Genomic DNA, 22,021 nt, shown 5'->3' with positions numbered 1-22,021 from the left:
GGAATTTTCTAGGCAAGAATACTGGAGTGGGGTACCATTTCCTACTCTAGGGGATCTTCCCAACCCAGGAACCGAACCCATGTCTCTTGTGTCTCCTGCATTGGCAGGTGAATTCTATATCACTAGCACCATCTAGGAGGCCCCCAAGAACCACACAGTAGGTGATTTTATTAGTTCTGTTTTTTATATGGTGAAACTGAATGGCGAAGATCTTAGTAAGTTTTCAAAGTCACACACAGCTAGCAAGTCGTGTATCCAGAATCTGAGGCCTGCCAATGCCACTCTAAAACCTGTGCTTTTAACAACTTTCGGGCCTTAAACACTCAGCAAATCAGGATACATACTGTGACTTCTTTTTGCAATAGTGGTAATTTACTTGCCTTGATGAACCCACTTTGTCCATTTTCATTCATTTGGTGGGGAATAACCATGCAAGATGATTTTACTTCAGTAAACAGAGTTCATCGGTCCACATATAAAGAAAAAGAGTTGGTTGGTCTACACTGGGATGAAATCTTTGATGTTGGTCTAGTTAATGCCAACCAGCAAGCGTCCAAGTGAATCAGTTTTACAGTGTTTGAATAACAGAAAGCAACTAATTATTTTTGTCAAATTCATTACTTATAATTATGCATGAATACCTCCAAAAAATAGTTTTATCATTATAGTACAAAGCAAACAATATAATTGGTTTTGTCCTCTCATAGGATTTGCATGGTGCCAGTCCCTGCATAGTGAGGAAAACATTTTGCTTAAATAGATGGATCTAAGAATTTCATGAACAAAGGAATAGTGTTTGAAATCAATCCTACTGTAGTCAAGGAGAGCGCACTGGACTGACCCAGGAAAGGTCTTATTTCAACCCAAATTCTCTATGATTATGATTCTCTGCTACAGGAGTACATATGAAATAGATCTCCCTGGGAACTAGCTTCCCAGTCCAATCAGCTATTTTATCAACAAACATTTCCTTGTGATATGGAGCTTTAAGGAAGAGAAGACTTCATAGGTTAATCAATTTTTGTATTCAATGGGAGCAACACATTTTCATCAATTAGCGGCTATTTGGAATATCTAAATGATAGGTTAACACTTTTAAAGTGATAAAGATTAATTGTATGGAAAGTGGAAAAATAAATATATATCTATATATGACTCTGTCTAGAAGGGTGATTTATTGCGGACTCCCTAAATTGAAATATTTTACAAGTGGCTTAATGGGAAGATGATGATAGATGATGAAATTAGTATAGAAGCTTAACTAGAAAATCAGGTGACCTGATATCTCCATCTGTATCCTTCACTGGCCACCCAGCATTCATTAAAGAAGCAGATGATGGAATGGATCAAGTTTCCTATAAACATAGTTCATATTAAAAGAAAAGAAAGGGTGGCTAGCACCCAGAAGATCTAAGTTATATTTCCAAGTATATTTGGATATAAATCAATTTTACATTTTCTTTCACTTATCTTTCTAAAAATAAAGCTTTGGTCACAAGGACAAAGAACCAAAAATAGTATGCATGTGAGTAAAAGTTTATTACAGAGCTTATTGCCTGGCACAGGGCATGGGTGTAATAGATTTTCATAAATATGTGTTGAATGAACACAAAAGAACAAAGAACAGGGTTAGGCTTCATCACTTGGTCAAGTATGATATATTAAAGAAAAGCACACTAAAAACCTCAGAACACTGAAGAATGCCAGTTAATTTGGGTAAAAGTTATATATACCAAAGAATGAAGAGAAGAGATGACCTAGACTGCTCTTTACCCTACCTGTCCTAAAGAGGAGTTTGATATGCACTGATACAGAACTGTGGAAAGCAGCACATATTTTCCTCTTCATTTTTCATTTGTATTAACTCTATTGGGAAAACTTTATTCTTTTAACCATACCTATTTTAGATTTTTACTTTATCTCTCTTCCTTCCAACTTGCATCTTTCCTACTAAACTGTTGACTTATGCATTCATTACTTCTTCACAGCTTCTTTTTCACTTTACAAATCTACTGGAAAAGTTCATGTTTGTGTATGTGTAGTGTATATGTGTATGTGTTTTGTGTGTGTGTGTAACAAAAATCTCTAAAACTTCAGGTATTTTATAATGTGTGCATTTAACGTGTTAAATCATCACTTAGCTTTTTAAACTTAATACATAGAAGGATAAAAATAAAGGACCTTATAATAATCTAATTCACTCCATTCATTTTGTAAGTCAAGTTGAAAACCCAAAAAGCAAGTAAATTGCCTAAGGACTAGTGTTGTATACTAGTCGAGTGAAATGTATAGGGCAACTATGTAGATTTTCATGATTAACAATAACCTATTCTTATTATTATAATAAGCCAAACTTTTAAGAAAGTAGAGTTACAGGGGGGTTTTCTTAGGTAGATTTGGTAAAAGCAATGCTTTATGAAAAAAATATAAAGTAAAATTCAGTTTTGATTCTATCAGAAAAATGAGTATTTCATTATAAATTTACTATGAAAAATTAGATAACTGGCAAAAATGAAAAGAAAATACATTTCATGCAATGGCACAAAGATTATCTTAAGTTATTCTGGAATAATAGAGCTAAAACTAAGACAAAAGATGACATTGTTTTCTTTGAAATTTAAATACTGTTAAGAACTGTAAAGTCATGATAAACTTTAATTATAATTTGTATCAATCATAAGACCAAATGTTTAATTATTATTCCCCAGTATTTAAAATGCTAGTGGAATAAGAATTAAACTATTTTGACATTTCATAATGTTAATGATGCTTAATTCATATCTTGAAATTGTTTAGTTAGTAGTAGTCTCTTAGACTATTTTTGACCAATAATTTATATTTTCTGAGGACTTTATTGTATTTCACATCCAAAGTAAATGATTTCTTTGCAAAATGTTGCTTGGTACCCAAGGCATGTTTCTATTTATTATGTGCTACAGCATAATGAAAAACCATTATTTCTTAACTAAAAGTTTAAGTGCATAGAAAACATATTTGAATAGCATTTACTGACAGACTAAAAGCTTTGGATTTGACTGTTGTTTAAGTACCATTTAGAACTCCGAGATCAGTAAAAGTAGAAATAAAGCTTTATGGAAAACATTGTACTGAATATTGAAAATACAGTTGGATTTTCCAAAAAAGCGCTTACAAATGTTACCTACAGATGTATATTGTTTACTTCTGCTGTTTATGTGTGCAGTCTAGGAGACACATGCAGTATCACTGAGGCCAAGGTCACAAGCAGTGCAAAAGAATAAAAAGAGCTTTGGACTTTTTTGCTTTTATGTTGAAATACCTTATGCTGATAACAAAATTATAACTAGGGCATTAGAAATTTTAAACAAAGGTCCTGTATTTCAGTCTATGGCCAAATACTATGAACTAAGCCTGAAAGCACCACGCTCCAGTCACAGTGAAAACTTTAAAAAATTTTAAAGAGAATGGCATTTCTGTCTTTTACTATGACATCTAAAAACTAAGTGGAGTGTGCTTAATAATAGGTAGCATTTATTAAGTCTCAGTTACTCTTGTCTCTTTGAACTTCTCAAAACAACCACATGAGGTGTAAGATGTTACAAGTTATGGTTATACTCGGTGTACAGGTAAGCTAACAGGCTGAAAGAGGCTACATTGCCCACTGGGGTCTCCAGTTAGTAAGATAGAGCTGAAATTTGAGTCTGGTTTTAGTTTGAGTGTAAAATCTTTGTTTCTGTTACTTCATCAATTTGTTTATCAATTGTGAAGAAAAGGGGGGGTATTATTCATAAGAAAATATGTAAAAAACAAGTAATTATCTCAGATAAACAATGTAATAGTGAGATGTCAGTGCCTCTCCTCAGGGGTTCTCCTCTATCATTTGCTACCTTTGAGTGGAACTTTGAAACTATGGTTCAAACAGTGTCAGTTAGGTTCTAGAATGATTAGCAAAGTCAGAGATGAATCATTCTTATTGGCGCAGAATACGAGAATTCAGTTAGGTAAATGTCTATAAAATTTAAAGTATTTTAAGAATGGATGGAAGTGATAGAATTCAAGTTAATATATATGGCTGTCTGAGATAGAGTAAAGAATTTCTCTACTTTCAGGAAAATATATCCACTAGTTAGTAAAATTAATAGGCCCCCCAAAGTTGCATGCTCTTATACTGTAATGATTATCATTTTAAAACTAGCTTTTTGCCTTCGAGCTATCGGGGTAAAGACCTACAGGAAAACTACTGTCGAAATCCTCGAGGGGAAGAAGGGGGACCTTGGTGTTTCACAAGCAATCCAGAGGTACGCTACGAAGTCTGTGACATTCCTCAGTGTTCAGAAGGTAAATGACCTGAGTGCCATGTGGGGCACTCTGTTCCCCCTTTGTGTAAAACTGCAACTCACATTAAAGGTTAACGGAATTGAATTAAATCACAATGAATATGCTGTCCATGCAAATGCAACTGTAGATCATTATTTGAGCATTTTTATAGGATGTTTTAAAAATTAAAAACTGATTATCATCAAATTAATGCAAAGTAATGGAGGGAGTTAGTTTGAATTTCAAAGGAGCCTGAGGTATCTCTCTGGGTAGAGTAAAATTTGGGCTTCTTCATCTACTGTTTTGAGCTCATATACCTCAATCTATTCCCTCAATCTCCTCACCGGAAAGGAGCCAAATGACACTTAGCCCTTTACTTGTAACACTAATTCTATACATTCAGAACCTGCTTCTGCAGAAGTTTTGTCAAATCTGTATTGAAGTGGTGTGGCAAGGGTATACAGAACCAGAAGAGAATGAAGAAGGGGGTAACTGAAAATTTGAATGCCCTGTATGTGTTTTGGTGAATATGTGTCTAGAACCAAATTTGACACGTAGTCTGGAACTAAGTACCATTCAGAATGTTATCTGAAGAGCTCAAATCTATAGATTCCAGCTGTCTTGAAGGCAGCCACTCCACATCCGCGTATTCATCTCCTCTCACAGCATGAAAGGGCCCTTCCTTACTTTTCCAGTGGAAAATGAATGACTGAAGACAAGGAAAAGTAACCGTTTCAGCATTGTACTCGGTTTTCTTAGTCTCTGGCTACGTAATAGCTGGCTTTTTAGTGGTGTCCGAAACTAAAATTCTAAAAATCACAATGAAACATGGATTAAATTCTGATAAAAATTTGGTAGGGTTTTGAAGTGCTTGGGGTGGGGGTTACTGCTGGAATGCTGTCCAATCTTTATAGTAGGATATCTTGCTTGTTTGTTATTAATCAAATATCTTTGAACTATTTCTTCCATAGTATTCATTAAATATTAGGTTGATATTTATCACGTAAAAAGGCCGTTGTTAGCTATTTGTCACAGAGAAGTCAAATTTTGTTTTTTGTTGTTAGTTAGTTTAAAATTCTTGAATTAATGTGCTAGAGCCAGTCCCAACTCTGTTTGTAAATTCTTACTTTCCATTCCATATCATATTCTGTTCACTATAACTTATTCATTGTTTTCTTTTCTTTTAAAAATAATAAACTGATCTGTGATAACGTTATGAATAAGTCTGTTTTGTATGAATAAGTCTGTATTTAATATCTGTCTTAAGTTTGCACATGGAAGAAAACTCTACTTTTAGGGATTTCTCTGCTATCACAGTTTTTTGAGGTTGGAAATTATTGGCAAAGAGTTTTATTTATTGGTTTTGTTTGACCTGGGACAGTGTTTTCAAGGAAAGGCAAAATGGTCAAACTTTAAACAGTTTAGCATTTTTTCTGTGTGCCTAGTTTGTGGGAATGTGATTTTTCAACCCCTGATTTATAAGAAGAAACTTCATCGAAATATATTCACACAGATTTAAACTATCAGGCAAAAAATAAATGTGCTAAAAAATAAATGACTGGGAAAATTTCTGGTCATTCTTATTAGGGTATACATCTTGAATATTTTTTTTTCAATGATTTGAGATTATCACACCTCCCTTAGAAAAGGACCTTGTTCAGTAGCACGAATGGCACTTGATGCTGTTGGTCACCATGGCATCAAAGATTGTGGGTATACTTTTCTGGAAACTACTTAGTCTGACAGTAGTTGCAAAACTCTCCTGTGAGAGAAGTAAACCAACACCTGTCCTGTGGGCTAAATATATATCAGGACTGTGAATTGAGCTTTGATATTTAAGCTCATACTAAAATGAACAATGTTTTAGAAGGATTTTAATAAAGAAGCTCTAAAATAAGAAGAAGCATAGTCAAACATTAATAGAGAAAGAGTTATTTACAAAATGGATAATATAAAATATACAAAATAATGTACATATGATGTAAATTCTATTAAAATATATATATGAGGGAAAAAGCCTCAAAATTCACAATGTTTAAATAGTTTGATGGGTGAGACATTTTAATAGATGGATATTGCAAATGTCAAGTTCCAAAGGTTATTTATATGAATGAAACATTAAAGATGCCATCATTTTGTATATTTTAAAATTAAAGTTCCTTTAATCAACTTTGGACTATTTGGAAAAGGACAAGTAAAACAATATATATTTTTTGAAATCTTTCTATATATTTTGAAATCTTTCTAACTGTATTAAAATTTTTGCTTTAAATAATTATCTGAAATTTGAAATTTTGGTTCATAAAAATATATCTGATATTAAAGTTATTATCTTATAAGTTAAACCTTTGAAGTATATTAAGCATTCCAAAAGAAAATGAATACTCATTTATTACATTTAAAACCTTACATAACTGTGTAAAGAAAATACTACCATTAATGTTTAATTCAAAGATTATGGAAAATTGAGGTATATGAAATCTGACTTTTTGCTTTAACATTTGCTTGGGATTTAAAATAAAGCAATCATTTGTCATTGAAACAGGTTTTTTAAATGATAAATATTCAAGTAAATGCATTTTATTAAGACATAATTATATTTTTAAATACTTACACATAAAATACCAAATAATTCTGCCATAACTTTAAATGTGTAATTCCTGTGTGGCAAAAGACTTTTAAAAACAAAGATTTAAATAAAACTATTATTTATTAATGGGGGTTTGTGAGACTAGTCATATTTTAAACATTCTGTTTTGCTGAAGTAATCACCAGCATGGATTTATCTGAGAGATACTTTCAAAATAGTTTTAGTCTGTAAACTCAGATCACTTGTGACTTTATGACTGAGAAAAATGGAACAGAGCAACTTTCGAGTTTAGTTGGTTAGTATACCAGAAAGATGTTAAATTAATCCTACTTATGATTAATGTATAGTGTGTGTACCTTTGTATTATCAATTAGGGCAGAACTATAATGAGAAAAAAATATTCTACTTATGAATAGAGATTTTGTTTGAATATATGAGAACTGGGACATAATTTTTTTTTTTTTAATTTTAAGGGAGAGCTTTCTGGAATGGTTAAGGAATGGTTAGCCATAACAGAGAGAGTCAAAGAACATAGAACAGGAGATGCAATGCTTACCTTCTTGAACTATTATCTAGTTAATGCTGTCACCTGAGTCCTTAGATGGACTTGGTTTATACCTGGATGGCTTGTCTATGAGCTGGGAAAACTTAGAAGAGTCTTAGAATTCTCAAAGATTGAGAAGTAAATATGAGATCAAAATTTGCCTTTCTCAAAGTAATTTTTATGACTAACCGGATGGTTTGATGCAAAGGAAGAACCACACGTTTTTTATCCTTAGATAAGTTTCTTGTAACCTCCAATAGGTGAGAAACCAACAGGAGAACAACTGATGGCTGTAAAAAGAGGGAAGAGGGTAATGAGGACAATATTAAAAAAAGACAGGGAGACTGACCTTCTAAAAGTTTTACTTTCGGTCTATCTTAAAGTATGGCCAGTTAGAATGTATAGGAAACAAGTTAAATATATAGGATGGATAGACAGTTAGGGGAATGGAGAGAGCACTGGACTGTGGGTCTGACCTGTGTTCTAGTTACAGATCTGGCATTTTCTGTTTTAGGTAAGTCCCTTAAAACTTTTGTGAGCTTTGCTTTCCTCACTGCAAGGATCAAATGATTTCTTACATGTTCAAAATACTGAATAATCAAAGAATATGTAACTATATTTTTAGCATCTCAGTCCTCACAGGATACATTTAATTCCTACCCCAACAGCAACTTTCATTGCCTTCCAAAACTGAACATTATTCATGTTAAGTTTTATTATTTTTTCAACTTCATTAGGTTTGCACCTGCATTCATAACTCTCCCTTCACTATACTATAAACATAGCATACTAGTTCATTTTTTGGGAACCGTTTAGGTTATTTTGCTCCCTTTATAGTTTATCCACATGTCATCCATTCTTCAAGGTCTAAGGAAAATCCATTCTCTCCTAAAAGCTATTACTGCCAAACACTAAGAACTTTCAGAATTGAACAGATTATCTACAAACTTGTCACTCAGTGTGAGGTCCAAGAACCAGAAGCATCAGCATCCACTGGGAGCTTGCTATTAATGCCCCAACCCTGATTCACCGAGTCAGAACTTGTCCTTTATTGGACAAGATCTCAAAGTAACGTTTATGCACATTAAAGTCTGGAGAAGGTCTGATCTACCACTCATGCTGGAAAGTGGTCATCTTATAGAATCACCTGTTTCATTTGTGTAGCTATTTTTCCTTTAGAAATTTAAAAATTCTAAAGTTTCAGGAGAAACGTTCTTTTAATAATGCTCCACAACAATTTCCCCAAAAATAATTTTATTCGCTCTAATTTGAAAAGGATATACTCTTATAAACTGCATTTTCTAATGGACACAAAATAGGTGTATTCTGATTCTTAAGTACTATTAAAGATTAGAAATTGTACATGTGTATATTTATTCCTTATCTGTGATTGTAGGATTCTATTATATGCTTTCATTCAATACAAAGGAGCAAACGACAATGATCGAAGATACGTGAACCTATCAAACCTTACATTCTTTTCAAAATGGAGACTAAGTAAGCTTGTAATCCTATTCAGATGGAAAGCGGAAATGTGATGATCCGTAACCTATGCGGATTTGATCTTTGCCAGCCAGAGCGCTTTTATCTACATGCTCTTGGACCCCCTCAGGTGTTTACCGACTGTTGTCTGGGGGAGCTCAGTATCAAATGAGAGGAAGCTGAATCTGTCTCTTTTCTTACTTCATAGATTAACTTACATGAAAAGAAGTAGATAGATCAGGCCAAATGGTTTCATGTTTTAGATATTTAATTGTTAATGTCCTATTAGATTATAAAAATTAAAGTTTCAAAAGTGATGATTCTAATAGTATATCCCAAACTACTATAAATACTCATTAGCCTAGATCCCAGTGGATAAAATGAAACCCTGATATCTTTTCCCACTTCAGCTAATGTTAGATGATCAGTAATCACAAGATACAAATGATGTGTTTGGGGAAGTTTGCCGGATTCGTAGGAAAGCCAAGCAATGATTTATTCCACAGGGTGCCTGCTGTGCTACATCAAATCAACCTGTCCATTTGAGAAGTCTCATTTTCAGCTAGTTGATATGATTCAGAGTTTTCAGTGTGGCCTAAGGTGCCAGCCAGAAAACTATTAATTAACCTCAGAGAATCAACAGTAATATTTAGCATAGTTAGATCAGTTTATAGATTTTTAAAAATAGTGAGTACAAGAAGTTCAATAGTAGGTCATATTCCATCCTAAGCTTTAGATAAGAATGTAAGTCTGCTTGGTTATTCGATGTGGATGCTCACTAATAGAAAGGAACTGTGATTTTTTGTTTTAAAATATTTGTATTCTTTAAATAGTACTAGATTACTATTTGAAGCTGGTCTCTCAAATCTGTGTGGTCCTGATCTTTGCATTAACGGTAGCAGTATGATGTGTACTCATTTCAAACTGTGCATTTTCTGTGTATGTATTGGAGGGTAAGTTGAAAGAGGAGCACTATTATGTTGACAGTATAGATGTTGAGATCCCTGGCATTATAGACCGACACAGGGAAAATTCCCAAGGACTTTTCAGTTTCTAGGTACCTTTCAGATAGTTATCAAAAATTAGGAAGGTAGTATCTTGGCCCTGTGGTAATTTTGTATGACACTAACTACAAAAATTCCATTTAAACTGTGTGAAAAGTTCTGTAGGGAGTATTTTATGCCACTGTTAATGGACATTGAGCCCTAATTTAAAGTTAAAATAGTATATAAGTTTTCCTAAAAATATCCTTGCTGTTTAGGTGATTTACTGTTCTTTAAATGGAACAGTGGTGCTCTTGATTTTGCTGTCAGAAGCAATTAATATGCCATGCTTTGATTTTATTAGTTGAATGCATGACCTGCAATGGGGAAAGTTACCGAGGTCCCATGGATCACACAGAAACAGGCAAGATTTGTCAGCGCTGGGATCATCAGACACCACACCGGCACAAATTCTTGCCAGAAAGGTAAAATACCACCAAATCACGTTTCCAAGTGATCCTCTTTACAAACTGTAATTTGTCCCATGACAAATTACATGGAAACTCTCTTTCTATAATGTTTTCCTGATAGTCTTGGGACAGAGGGATTTATGATGAGGTACACGAGAGTGCTGACTACAGCACAGGTCTTGGCTGATTAGGTTGAGAGTCCCTGAAATCAGGATGGTCCTGAACACAGGAGCATCAGTGGGTACAAAAGGAAAACACTAACAGATGCTTCCTCTTTCTCTTCCATGGCAGCAAAAAAGATAAAAGTACATTCAGTAATAACCACTTCGACAGGTCCAAGCTGGGGAGGGTGGCATTATTGTTAACCAAAAGCCAATCTCCTCCTTGTGCCATACCTTCCTGTGACTCAGGTAAAGTGGGGTCATTGTATGACACCGTGTCACAGGCTAAAGGTGGAACAAACAATTCCTTGGCTGCTTTTTTATGGTAGATTTTTAAATTGCCTATGTGGCAGTCAGGCAACCAAGTTTACATTTCTCCTCAGGAGAATGTTTTGAGTTTAAAAATTATGTGTATTTTGGTCTATAAATTTCATAGGCAACGTTTTAGTTGAAAAAACTTTTCCCTTTTTTATTATAAAGACTGAAAATACAAATAAATACAGAAGAAGGCCTTTCTGCCCCTTTCTCTGGAAATTGCCAAATGGTGTTTTTTCTTTATATTTTCTCTTTTTTGTTTGTTGCTTTTTTAGATGAAATTAAAACTGCTTTATTTTAAAACGCATTTCTCATCTTTCAAGTGAGATCAGAAGGGATATGGTAGTAATTAAAAGCAAACCACCAATTCAGGACCCTGTTAATTTAAAGGGAGGTGGGTATAGAAAAAGAGGTGTGATGGAGTTCGTCTTTTACTCTGGTGGAGGTGAGGGCATGACCTAGACAGCTCTAGCTCCAAAACTGAGCTATCATTAGTAACATAGCTATTGAAACCTAACTTTCAGTTTGAACTTTAAGCCTGCTCTAGCAGAGGACCTATTTTCTTAATAAATAATCTATTCAAGGTCAACGTGTATGTAACCTGTCCTTAATCGGGCTTGTGAGAAGGGGATTCAGTTTGAGACCTAACTGGTGTACAGGTGCCAAATGGACCTAACTTACTATTGAAGGGGATGGTACTCTAGCCTTACTACTATATGCACATTAATACACTCAGCAGTCAATGATGAGCAGTCCTTGTAAGGCAAAACATAGAAAAATCTCTTCTTTCACCAGTTAAAATAGTATCCGAGCTAAGTCAAAAGTTATTTTGTGAGCTGAGGGCTGGGTAATGTTCCAGGAAGATTTACATGACACTTTTCTTGGTGTGGTTTGCAGATATCCTGACAAGGGCTTTGATGATAATTATTGCCGCAATCCTGATGGCAAGCCGAGGCCATGGTGCTATACTCTTGACCCTGACACCCCCTGGGAGTACTGTGCAATTAAAATGTGCGGTAAGTTAGGGTCAAATTTATTGCTTCCTTTTCCTCTCACAGACTGGATCTAAGCAGGCGATTATTAGTGAGACAGGTTAACAACTGTTTGATACTTTAATGCGTATAGGTTTTAAGAATGTGTTACGTAAACTTATCCATTTTCAGATAAGTTTTGCATTTCAGATAAGTTATTGCATTTTCAGAGAGCCATTATTTTGAGATACACATGTAAGTGTCACATACACACAAAACAAACTCATGGTAAAGGCCTACACATTCTCATGTTATCAAGGAAAAGGAAGAAAAAAAAACAGAATGAGAAAAAGATCAGGGATTATGTGCAGTATCATAATGTCATTAGGGCTGTAAGAGTGAAGACCTTAGACTCTTACCTACCAATCCTGGATCCTTTCCCTAACTTATCCTCCTAGACATAACATGAGCAGTCAACCGACTATGGACCTCTTCTGGTGAATGATAGAGGCGGCAATGCAGAAAACTAAGTCTGATAGAAGATTCTTACAGACATCTTTAATCTCTAGCAGCTAATTTTCACCACTCTGGCTGTCCTTGTGCACAGCCTGCATTCTCTTTCACCTTGTATTTTAGCAGTCCTATAGCCCTTCTGCATCCTGGCCTTTACCCTACTCTCCTGAGTTTATGATAAGGCTTCTTTTCTTACTTGCTTTGTGATATCGCTTTAAATCTGTACACTTGGTCCTCTTCTTCATTAGCTCACACATTTTTATTCTTCTCTAAAATTATCCTGGATAATAATTAGATGTAGATATGCTTTTATTTCTGTGTATAAGAAGTCTTATTTTTTTCAACAAGATGCTAAAATGCTTTCAAATCAGTAGAATTGCAAAAATGTAGTAAGTGTAATCATGTTATAAATTGTCTTGCTAATATAAAAATATGTATATATGGAGAGAAAAATATAAAGACAGATAATCAGGTGCCAGCACACCAAATGATAAATATACAATTACTAGGCTATGCATAGGGATTTGCATATTTCCTTAGATTGGCATGATGAGACTGTTTCTTTGAACAAACTTATTCAGTATTATCTACACAGTGATACTGCCAAGGTAAATATCTCTCCACTTAAAGCTGCTAATAAAAAGAAATGTTTTGGACGACTCAAATAAAACCCATAGAAAAAAGACATGTCTGGCATATGTGAATAACTGCAGAATCTGGAAGGCTCTCAATGTTCCAAGGAAACTGAACCATCTGTTTGGTCCTTTACAATAAAGGATGATTTTTGTGACAGTGTTTCTCTGTATAGATTGGGTTAGTGCAACTCATTGACTTTTTAAATGTTATTAATCTGTTTATTATCTAGACCAGGCAGGTACAATAAACCAGTAGTTTCCCTTCCTTGTGTGTGTGTGTGTGTGTATTTTAGGCACTCATAAATTGTCTCTGGAATAAGACCAGTAGTAACACACACACACATACACACACACACACACATGCATATTGACTGGCACATTCACCTTTCAACTGGCATGCGCAAGATTGGCTATTTTTAAAAGACATTGGGAGAGGAAAAAAAATACAATGAATATGACACTTCTGTTAGGTAGATTTTTTTTTTCTCTTCTGTCCAGAGTTGACTATTTATACAACATGCAACAATTCTGATGGATTTATTAAACAGAGGGTGGTGTTTATAGGATGCTAATTCCAAGAAAATGGTGGTAGAATTTGTGAACCAACCCTCTATACATTTGGGCCTTAAACAACATGATGATTAGGTGGCACTGACTCTCCTGGCTCCCCTTGTATCTGTGAATTCAACCAACTGTGGGATCTTGTAGTACTAATAGGTAATAGCATCTACCATAGGAAAAAAACCAGCATATAAATGGACCTATAGAGTTCAAATCCATGCTGTTCAAGGATCAATTGTAGTTAAGATAAAATTATTTTAAGGGTTTGGGAATATTTTTAAAATATTTTAAGTTTTAGTTTGTAAACTTATATAGAGAGACTATACTTTTATCAAAATTAGTGAAATAAACTGGCATTTAGGAATTTTGGAAAATGTAACAGATACTTTCTTCCAGATATTTTGTCTTGTACATATAAGCCTATAATGAAAAACTAAGAAAATTGGCAATGGTTTCAATTGTGTATTAATTTTCTATTGCTATATAACAAATTATCAGAAACTATCAAATTATCAGAAACTTGGTAGCTTAAAGTAACACATATGTATTATCTCAAGTTTTCTGTGGGACAGGAGTCAAGGCATAAATGAGGTGTGTTCTCTGCTTAGGATCTCACAAGGCCACAGTCCTGGTGCCCACCAGACATACTATCTCATCTAAGACTGAGTGTCCCCATTCCAATTCAGTTTCTTGTGGTTGTAGTGCTAAGGTGCTCAGCTCTTAGAAACTCCCTGATGTTTTCTTCCACATGGCCCTCTTCAAAACACGGCAGTTTACTTCTCCAAGACCAATAGCATAGCTTTCTGTTACTTTGAACCTCTGGTGTCTGCGCCCGCTTTCATTTATTTACTAAGATTTTTTTTTTCAAAGTTATTAAAATTTTATAAGCCAACTTTCTCCAAGATTCTGCACTAGGGATGAATTTCAAAAGGACCTGTTAGGAAATGATATCTTTTAGTGCTTCTATATAATTTCTTTCATCTTAACACAGAGTTGTGAAAGGCAAAAATAACCGTGTTTTATTTTTCCTGGGAAAATTGTATATGTTTATTGGGGACAATGACTGAAAAATAACTGGTCAGTTTTTGCCCTCACTCTGTATGATTTGATACAGAAAGCTCTGCACCCTTTTAAAGAGCTCACCTCATTAGGTCAGCCCACCCAAGGAAGTCTTCCTTTAATTAATTTAAAGTCAACTGATTGGGAACTTTAATTACATCTAAAAAAGTCTCCTCACTTTTGTTGTACAACATAAACTAATTACAGGAGTGGCTTTCCCAAGTGGCTATTCACAATTTATACCCATACTAGAGGGGAGGGGATTACAGAACATACATCAATGGGCAGAAATCTTAAGGGCTGTATTAGAATCCTGTATACCAACACAGGTTTATATGCACTGGCTGTAAAAGAATATTGGTTTATTATGCATTACTTATATCATTTGATTCTTGGGTTATCTCTCTGGCTATCTCTGGTTATCTCTCAGTCTCAAGTGCTTGAATTCATTCTGAGCTTTCAATATGTTTGAAGAAAAGAACAGAGTTTATGATTGTGTCATTTGTCTTCTCTAAAGTTGAAGGCAGATTTTGAAACTCTTGTTTTATTATGTAACAACTGTATAAGAAAATTATAACTGCTATTATTTATTTAACATCTGCTGAAAGGTGCTTCCCATCTATTAACAATAATCTCTATCTCAAAATGGCTGTGATTAGGTAGGCAGTGATGAAAGGTGTGCAAAGACATGATCAGTGGCACAGACTGCAATATTCATGACATGGTAATTAGGTTGATATAGATAAGGATGTGATAAAGACAGAGAAAAGGAAGGAGATGAGAAAATTAGATTAATGTGAGGCAGATGAAGTAGAATCTGAGTATCCCAGCTAGTTGCCATGACAAACACTGAAAAATTAAGCAGGGAGAATGATCTTGTTCGTCATCTACAACAGTAGCTTCCAAATCAGTGTGCATGAAACCCAGCAGAACACAAAGCCTGTCCTAGGGATTTAAGGGCATGAATAGGTTAAAAGCCTCGAATTTCAGCTCCTCTTTTTCCATATGAATTCTTTCTCAAAATCTTTCGCTTGAGGTGCATGGGTTGCTAAGGGGTCAATCAAATTCAATATCCTACCTGTCCACTGACAACTGCCTCTTGCTACTGTACTGAAAAAAGGTAAACTGTCAATCCTACCTGAATATTAATGGGGTATATTGTCCTGGGTGTAAAAATCTTGGGGACACTAAACAAAGAGACCTTTGAAAATACTATGTATTCATACTGTTTATCATCTACATACTGCTAATAATTATATAACTCCATCCATAACAGATAATACCAAAGAATATCACAATAATACTAAAGAACTGCTCACACTGTTGTGAAAGTTCTAGGCCCCACATCAGACTTTCCAACCAGGGGATCTGGCAAAGGGACTCCCCAGGGAATCCGACTTTGAAAGACAGTGGATTTGATTCCAGAACTCCCACAAGACTGGGGGAAACAGAGACTCTTGGAGGGCACAAAATCTTGTGCACACCAGGAGCCAGGGGAAAAGAGCAGTGACCCCACAAGAGACTGAGCCAAACCTGCCTGTGTGTGTTGGAGGGTCTCTTGCAGAGGCGTGGGTTGGAAATGGCCTGCCGTGGGAACAGGGGCACAGGAAGCAACAGTTCTGGGAGGCATGTGTTGGGTATAAGTCCTTTTTGGAGGTTGCCAGTAGACCTACCATAGAGCCTATACACTCTAGGACTCACCTTAGGCCAAACAACTAACAGGGTGGGAGCACAGCCCTCCCATCCATAGACAGTTTGACTAAAGATTTACTGAGCATGGCCTTGCCCACCAGAACAAGACTCAGTTTTCCCCACAGCCAGTCCCTCCCATCAGGAAGTTTACATAAGCCTCTTATTCTCATCCATCAGAAGGCAGACAGAAGTAAGAACTTAAATGTCACAGCCTCCAGAACAAAAACCACCATCACAGAAAGCTAATCAAAATGATTGTATGGATCACAGCCTTGTGTAACTCAGTGAAGCTATGAGCCATGGCGTACAAGGCCACCCAAGATGGATGGGTTTTGGTGGAGAGTTCTGACAAAATGTGGCTCACTGGAGCAGGGAATGGCAAACCACTTCAGTATTCTTGCCTCAAGAATCCCATGGACAGTATGAAAAGGCAAAAAGATATGATACCAGAAGATGATCCCCCTAAGTCGGAAGGGAGAGTGGAGAAATTCCTCCAGAAAGAATGAAGAGGCTGGACCAAAGCAGAAACAACACTCAGCTGTGGATGTGCCTGATGGTGAGAGTAAAGTCTGATGATGTAATATTTCATAGGAATATATGGGACACATATTCAGAGAACAATATTTCATAGGAACATGGAATGTTAGGTCCATGGATCTAGGTAAATTGGAAGTGGTCAAGCAGGAGATGGCAAGAGTGAGCATCAGTATTTTAGGAATCAGTGGACTAAAATGGACAAGAATGGGCAAATTTAATTCAGAGGACATTATATCTACTCCTGCAGGCAAGAATCTGTTAGAAGAAATGGAGTAGCCCTCATAGTCAACAAGAGTCTGAAATGCAGTACTTGGGTGCAATCTCAAAAACAACAAAATGATCTTGGTTTGTTTCCAAGGCAAAATTTTCAAGTCACAGTAATCTGAGCCTGTGCCCCAACCACTGATGCCAAGGAAGTGGAAGATGACCAATTCTGTGAAAGCCTACAACACTTCCTAGAGCTAACACCAGGAAAAAAAAAATGTCCTTTTCATCAAGGGGATTGGAAAGCAAAAGTAGGAAGTCAAGAGATACCTGGAATAACAGGCAAGTTTGACCTTGGAGTACAAAATTAAGCAAGGCAAAGGATAACAGAGTTTTGCCAAGAGAACATGCTGGTCATAGCAAACAACACAAGAGATGACTCTACACATGGACATCACCAGATGGTCAGTACTGAAATCAGACAGATTACATTCCTTGAAGCCGAAGATGGAGAAACTCTATAGAGTTAGCAAAAGCAAGACCTGGAGCTGACTGTGGCTCAGATCATGAACTCCTTATTGCAAAGTGTAGGCTTAAAATGAATAAAATAGGGAAAACCACTTTCGGATATGACCTAAATCAAATCACTTATGATTATACAGTGGAGGTGACAAGTAGATTCAAGGGATTAGATCTTGTAGACAGAGTCCCTGAGAACTATGGACAAAGGTTTATAACATCGTATGGGAAGTGATGACCAAAACCATCCCCAAGAAAAATAAATGCAAGAAGGTAAAGTTGTTGTCTGAGGAGGGCTTACAAATAGCTGAGAAAAGAAGAGAAGTGAAAGTAAAAGGAGAAAGGGAAAGATATACCAACTGAATGCAGAGTTCCAGAGAATAGCAAGGAGAGATAAGAAAGCCTTAAGTGAACAATACAAAGAAATGGGGGTAGGAGGTGGGGAGGGGAAACAGAATGGGAAAGACTAGAGATCTCTTCAAGAAAATTAGAGATACCAAGGGAACATTTCATGCAAAGATGAGCACAATAAAGGACAGAAAGAGTAAGGACCTAACAGAAGCAGAAGATATTAAGAAGAGGTGGCAAGAATACACAGAAGAACTATACAAAGAAGGTCTTAATGACCCAGATAACCAGGATGATTTGGTCACTCACCTAGAGCCAGATATCCTGGAGTGTGAAGTCAAGTGGGTCTTAGGAAGCATTTCTATGAACATATTGAAAAGCAGAGACATTACTTTGCCAACAAAGGTCTGTTTAGTCAAGGCTATGTTTTTTCCTGTGGTCATGTATGGATGTGAGAGTTGGACTGTGAAGAAAGCTGAGCGCTGAAGAATTGATGCTTTTGAACTGTGGTGTTGGAGAAGACTCTTGAGAGTCCCTTGGACTGCAAGGAGATCCACCCAGTCCATTCTAAAGGAGATCAGCCCTGGTTGTTCTTTGGAAAGAATGATGCTAAAGCTGAAACTCCAGTACTTTGGCCACCTCATGCAAAGAATTGACTCATTGGAAAAGACCCAGATGCTGGGAGGGATTGGGGGCAGGAGGAGAAGGGGACGACAGAAGATGAGATGGCTGGATGGCATCACCGACTCGATGGACATGAGTTTGAGTGAACTCTGGGAGTTGGTGACGGACAGGGAGGCCTGGCGTGCTGTGATTCATGGGGTCGCAAAGAGTCAGACACGACTGAGTGACTGAACTGAACTATGAACAAAACTAGTGGAGGTGATGGAATTCCTGCTGAGCTATTTCAAATCCTGAAAGATGCAGCTGTTAAAGTTCACCCAATATGCCAGCAAATTTGGAAAACTCAGCAGTGGCCACTGGACTAGAAAATGTCAGTTTCATTCTAACCCCAAAGAAAAGCAATGCCAAAGTATGTTTCAACTACTGTACAATTGTACTCATTTCACATACTAGCAAAGTAATGCTCAAAATCCTTCAAGCTATGCTTCAACAGTACATGAACCAAAAATTTCCACATGTTCAAGCTGGATTTAGAAAAGGCATAGTAACCAGAGATCAAATTGCCAACATCTGCTGGATCATAAAAAGATCAAAGGGATTCCAAAAAAATATCTTCATCTGCTTCATTGACTATGCTAAAATCTGTATGTGGATAACAACAAACTGTGGAAAATTCTTAAAGAGATGAGAATACCAGACCACCTTATCTACCTCCTGAGAAACCTGTGTGCAGGTCAAGAAGCAACAGTTAGAACCAGGCACACTGAACAATGGACTGGTTCAAAACTGGGAAAGGAGTAGGTCAACGCTGTATATTGTCACCTTGCTTATTTAACTTCTATGTAGAGTACATAATGTGAAATGCTGGGCTGGATGAATCACAAGCTATAATCAAAATTGTCAGGAGATATGCAGATGATACCAATAATGGCAGAGAACAAAGGGGAACTAAAGAGCCTCTTGATGAGGGTGAAAAAGAACAGTGAAAAAAATGGCTTACATTTAAACATTCAAAAAACTAAGATCATGGCATCCAGTCCAATGACTTCACGGCACTGACAGATTTTGTGTTTTGGGGTTTTAAAATCACTGTGGACAGTGACTGCAGACATGAAATTAAAAGATGCTTGTTCCTTGGAAGAAAAGCCATGACAAACCTAGACAGTGTATTAAAAAGCAGAGACATCACTGCTGACATAGGTCCATATAGTCAAAGCTATGGTTTTTTCAGTAGTCATTTATGGATGTGAGAGTTGGACCATCATGAAGGCTGAGTGCTAAAAAATCAATGCTTTTAAATTGTGGTGCTGGAGAAGACTCTTGAGAGTTGCTTGGAGAGCGAGGTGATCAAACCAGTCAATCCTAAAGGAAAACAACACTGAATATTCATTGGAACGGTTGATGCTGAAGCTGGAGCTCCAATACTTTGGCCACCTGATGTGAAAAACCAGCTCACTGGGAAATACCCTCATGCTGGGAAAGACTGAGGGCAGTAGGAGAAGGCAGCAGCATAGGATGAGATGGTTAGATAACATCACTGACTCAATGAACTTGAATTTGAGCAAACTCCGGGAGATAGTGAAGGACAAGGAAGCCTGGCGTGCTGGAGTCCATGGAGTTGTAGAGTCAGACACAGCTCATCAACTGAACAACAATCCATAATACACATAATAGGCCCGCAATGCAGGAGATGTGGGTTCTATCCCTGGGTTGAGAAGATCTCCTGGAGAAGTAAACTGCAACCCACTCCTGTATTCTTGCCTGGAGAATCCCATGGACACAGGTATCTGGTGGGCTACAGTTCATGCTGTCACAAAAGTGTTGGACATGACTTAGCATTTAAACAGCAAGAACAATTCATAACATGCACACATATATATGTGTGTAGTATTTGTACATTTATGCCTGTGCATGTATTTAGTGTGTATTTGTCTCAGAATTTTGTAGTCACAAGAGATTTTTATATGATTTAAGTATATAAAAATCTTTCAGCAAAGTATGAGAAATGAGCAATAAAAGACTCTCCAACATAAAATAAAATACATTACACTAAAGTAACATCCTGTGGTTAAAGTGGAATAGAAAATGATTTGACGAGAAAAAGAACTTGATAATGTACGTTTTATCAAGAAAAAGGTAGATGTAAATCCCCGTGGTATTTAGAGAACCTTAAATCCATTCAAAAGAGTGATATACAATTTTTTGTTTTAATACTGTCAATAATTAAAACATGCTAGAAATCACGTCTTTTGTAGCTATTTAAACTTAGCATAAAAATGTAGATGGCAACTTAAAAACATGAGAGGGAATAGAAGTAATTTTTCATAATAATTTTAGTAACAAGAGCAAAACCCAAAAACAAAAAAATGCCAACATTTGAAGACTACTGGTCCATTCTAAAGTAGATCAGTCCTGGGTGTTCATTGGAAGGACTGACGCTAAAGCTGAAACTCCAATACTTTGGCCACCTCATGTGAAGAGTTGACTCATTGGAAAAGACTCTGATGCTGGGAGGGATTGGGGGCAGGAGGAGAAGGGGACGACAGAGGATGAGATGGCTGGATGGCATCACGGACTTGATGGACATGAGTTTTAGTGAACTCTGGGAGTTGGTGATGGACGGGGAGGCCTGGCGTGCTGTAACTCATGGGGTCGCAAAGAGTTGGACACGACCGAGCGACTGAATTGAACTGAACTGATCCATAAGAATTACTATATATTCTGGGTGGTTAGCATAGTGTTGCACAGAAGGCAATGGCACCCCACTCCAGTGTTCTTGCCTGGAGAATCCCAGGGGTGGGGGAGCCTGGTGGGCTGCTGTCTCTGGGGTCACACAGAGTCAGACACGACTGACTTAGCAGCAGCAGCAGCATAGTGTTGAACAAGGAGGCAGGTGCATCTTATAAGAGCTTATTTTAACAGTAAAGTAAGAAAGAGAATGTGAACTAAGGCAGTAAACAGTGACAATAACAAGGTGAAGAAGGATGTGAACAATATTAAAGAGTTCAAATATATAATCATGATATAAAGTGTCCCATATATAATGACAAGTTGGATCAACTTGGAAATGAGATAGGGAAAAGGTAAAGTCTAAAGGTTTTTTCCCTAAATTGATTAAATGATGCATATTTAAGAGGAATAAATTTGAGGAGAAAGATATTAAGTTTGGTTCTCTTTATATTGAGATGCAGGTGCTTCATGTCAGTGCTCAAAGCATATTTAAGTTCAGTCTTCCATGAATGTCATGCAAAATCAGAAGTGAATAGTGAAATCAAAAGCCTTGGACATAGCAGCACTCCGAGGAAGCATAGAGAGAGCATGCTGCTGCTGCTGCTGCTGCTGCTGCTGCTAAGTCGCTTCAGTCGTGTCCAACTCTGTGCGACCCCATAGACGGTAGCCCACGAGGCTCCCCCATCCTCGGGATTCTCCAGGCAAGAATACTGGGGTGGGTTGCCATTTCCTTCTCCAATGCATGAAAGTGAAAAGTGAAAGTGAAGTCACTCAGTCGTGTCCTACT

General features: G+C 36.6%; 1 protein-coding gene across 2 annotated transcripts in view; it reads left to right on the top strand.

Moving 5' to 3' along the window:
- Positions 1-22,021, top strand: part of HGF (hepatocyte growth factor (hepapoietin A; scatter factor)) — an 82,560-nt gene that overhangs the window by 15,891 nt on the left and 44,648 nt on the right. The window contains exons 5-7 of one of the 2 annotated variants that reach the window (XM_010848130.1): positions 4,190-4,317; positions 10,260-10,380; positions 11,739-11,857. In XM_010848130.1, the coding sequence (XP_010846432.1) occupies positions 4,190-4,317; positions 10,260-10,380; positions 11,739-11,857 (368 nt within the window). Of the gene's footprint in view, positions 1-4,174; positions 4,318-10,259; positions 10,381-11,738; positions 11,858-22,021 lie in introns of both variants that reach the window. The other variant, XM_010848129.1, reaches the window with a different exon arrangement.

This window comes from Bison bison, unplaced genomic scaffold, assembly GCF_000754665.1.
Source record: "Bison bison bison isolate TAMUID 2011002044 unplaced genomic scaffold, Bison_UMD1.0 scf7180017864260, whole genome shotgun sequence".
NCBI classification, from domain to species: Eukaryota; Metazoa; Chordata; class Mammalia; order Artiodactyla; family Bovidae; genus Bison; species Bison bison.
The sequence above is the reverse complement of the archived record's forward strand: the minus strand, read 5'-3'. Positions and strand labels throughout refer to the sequence as shown.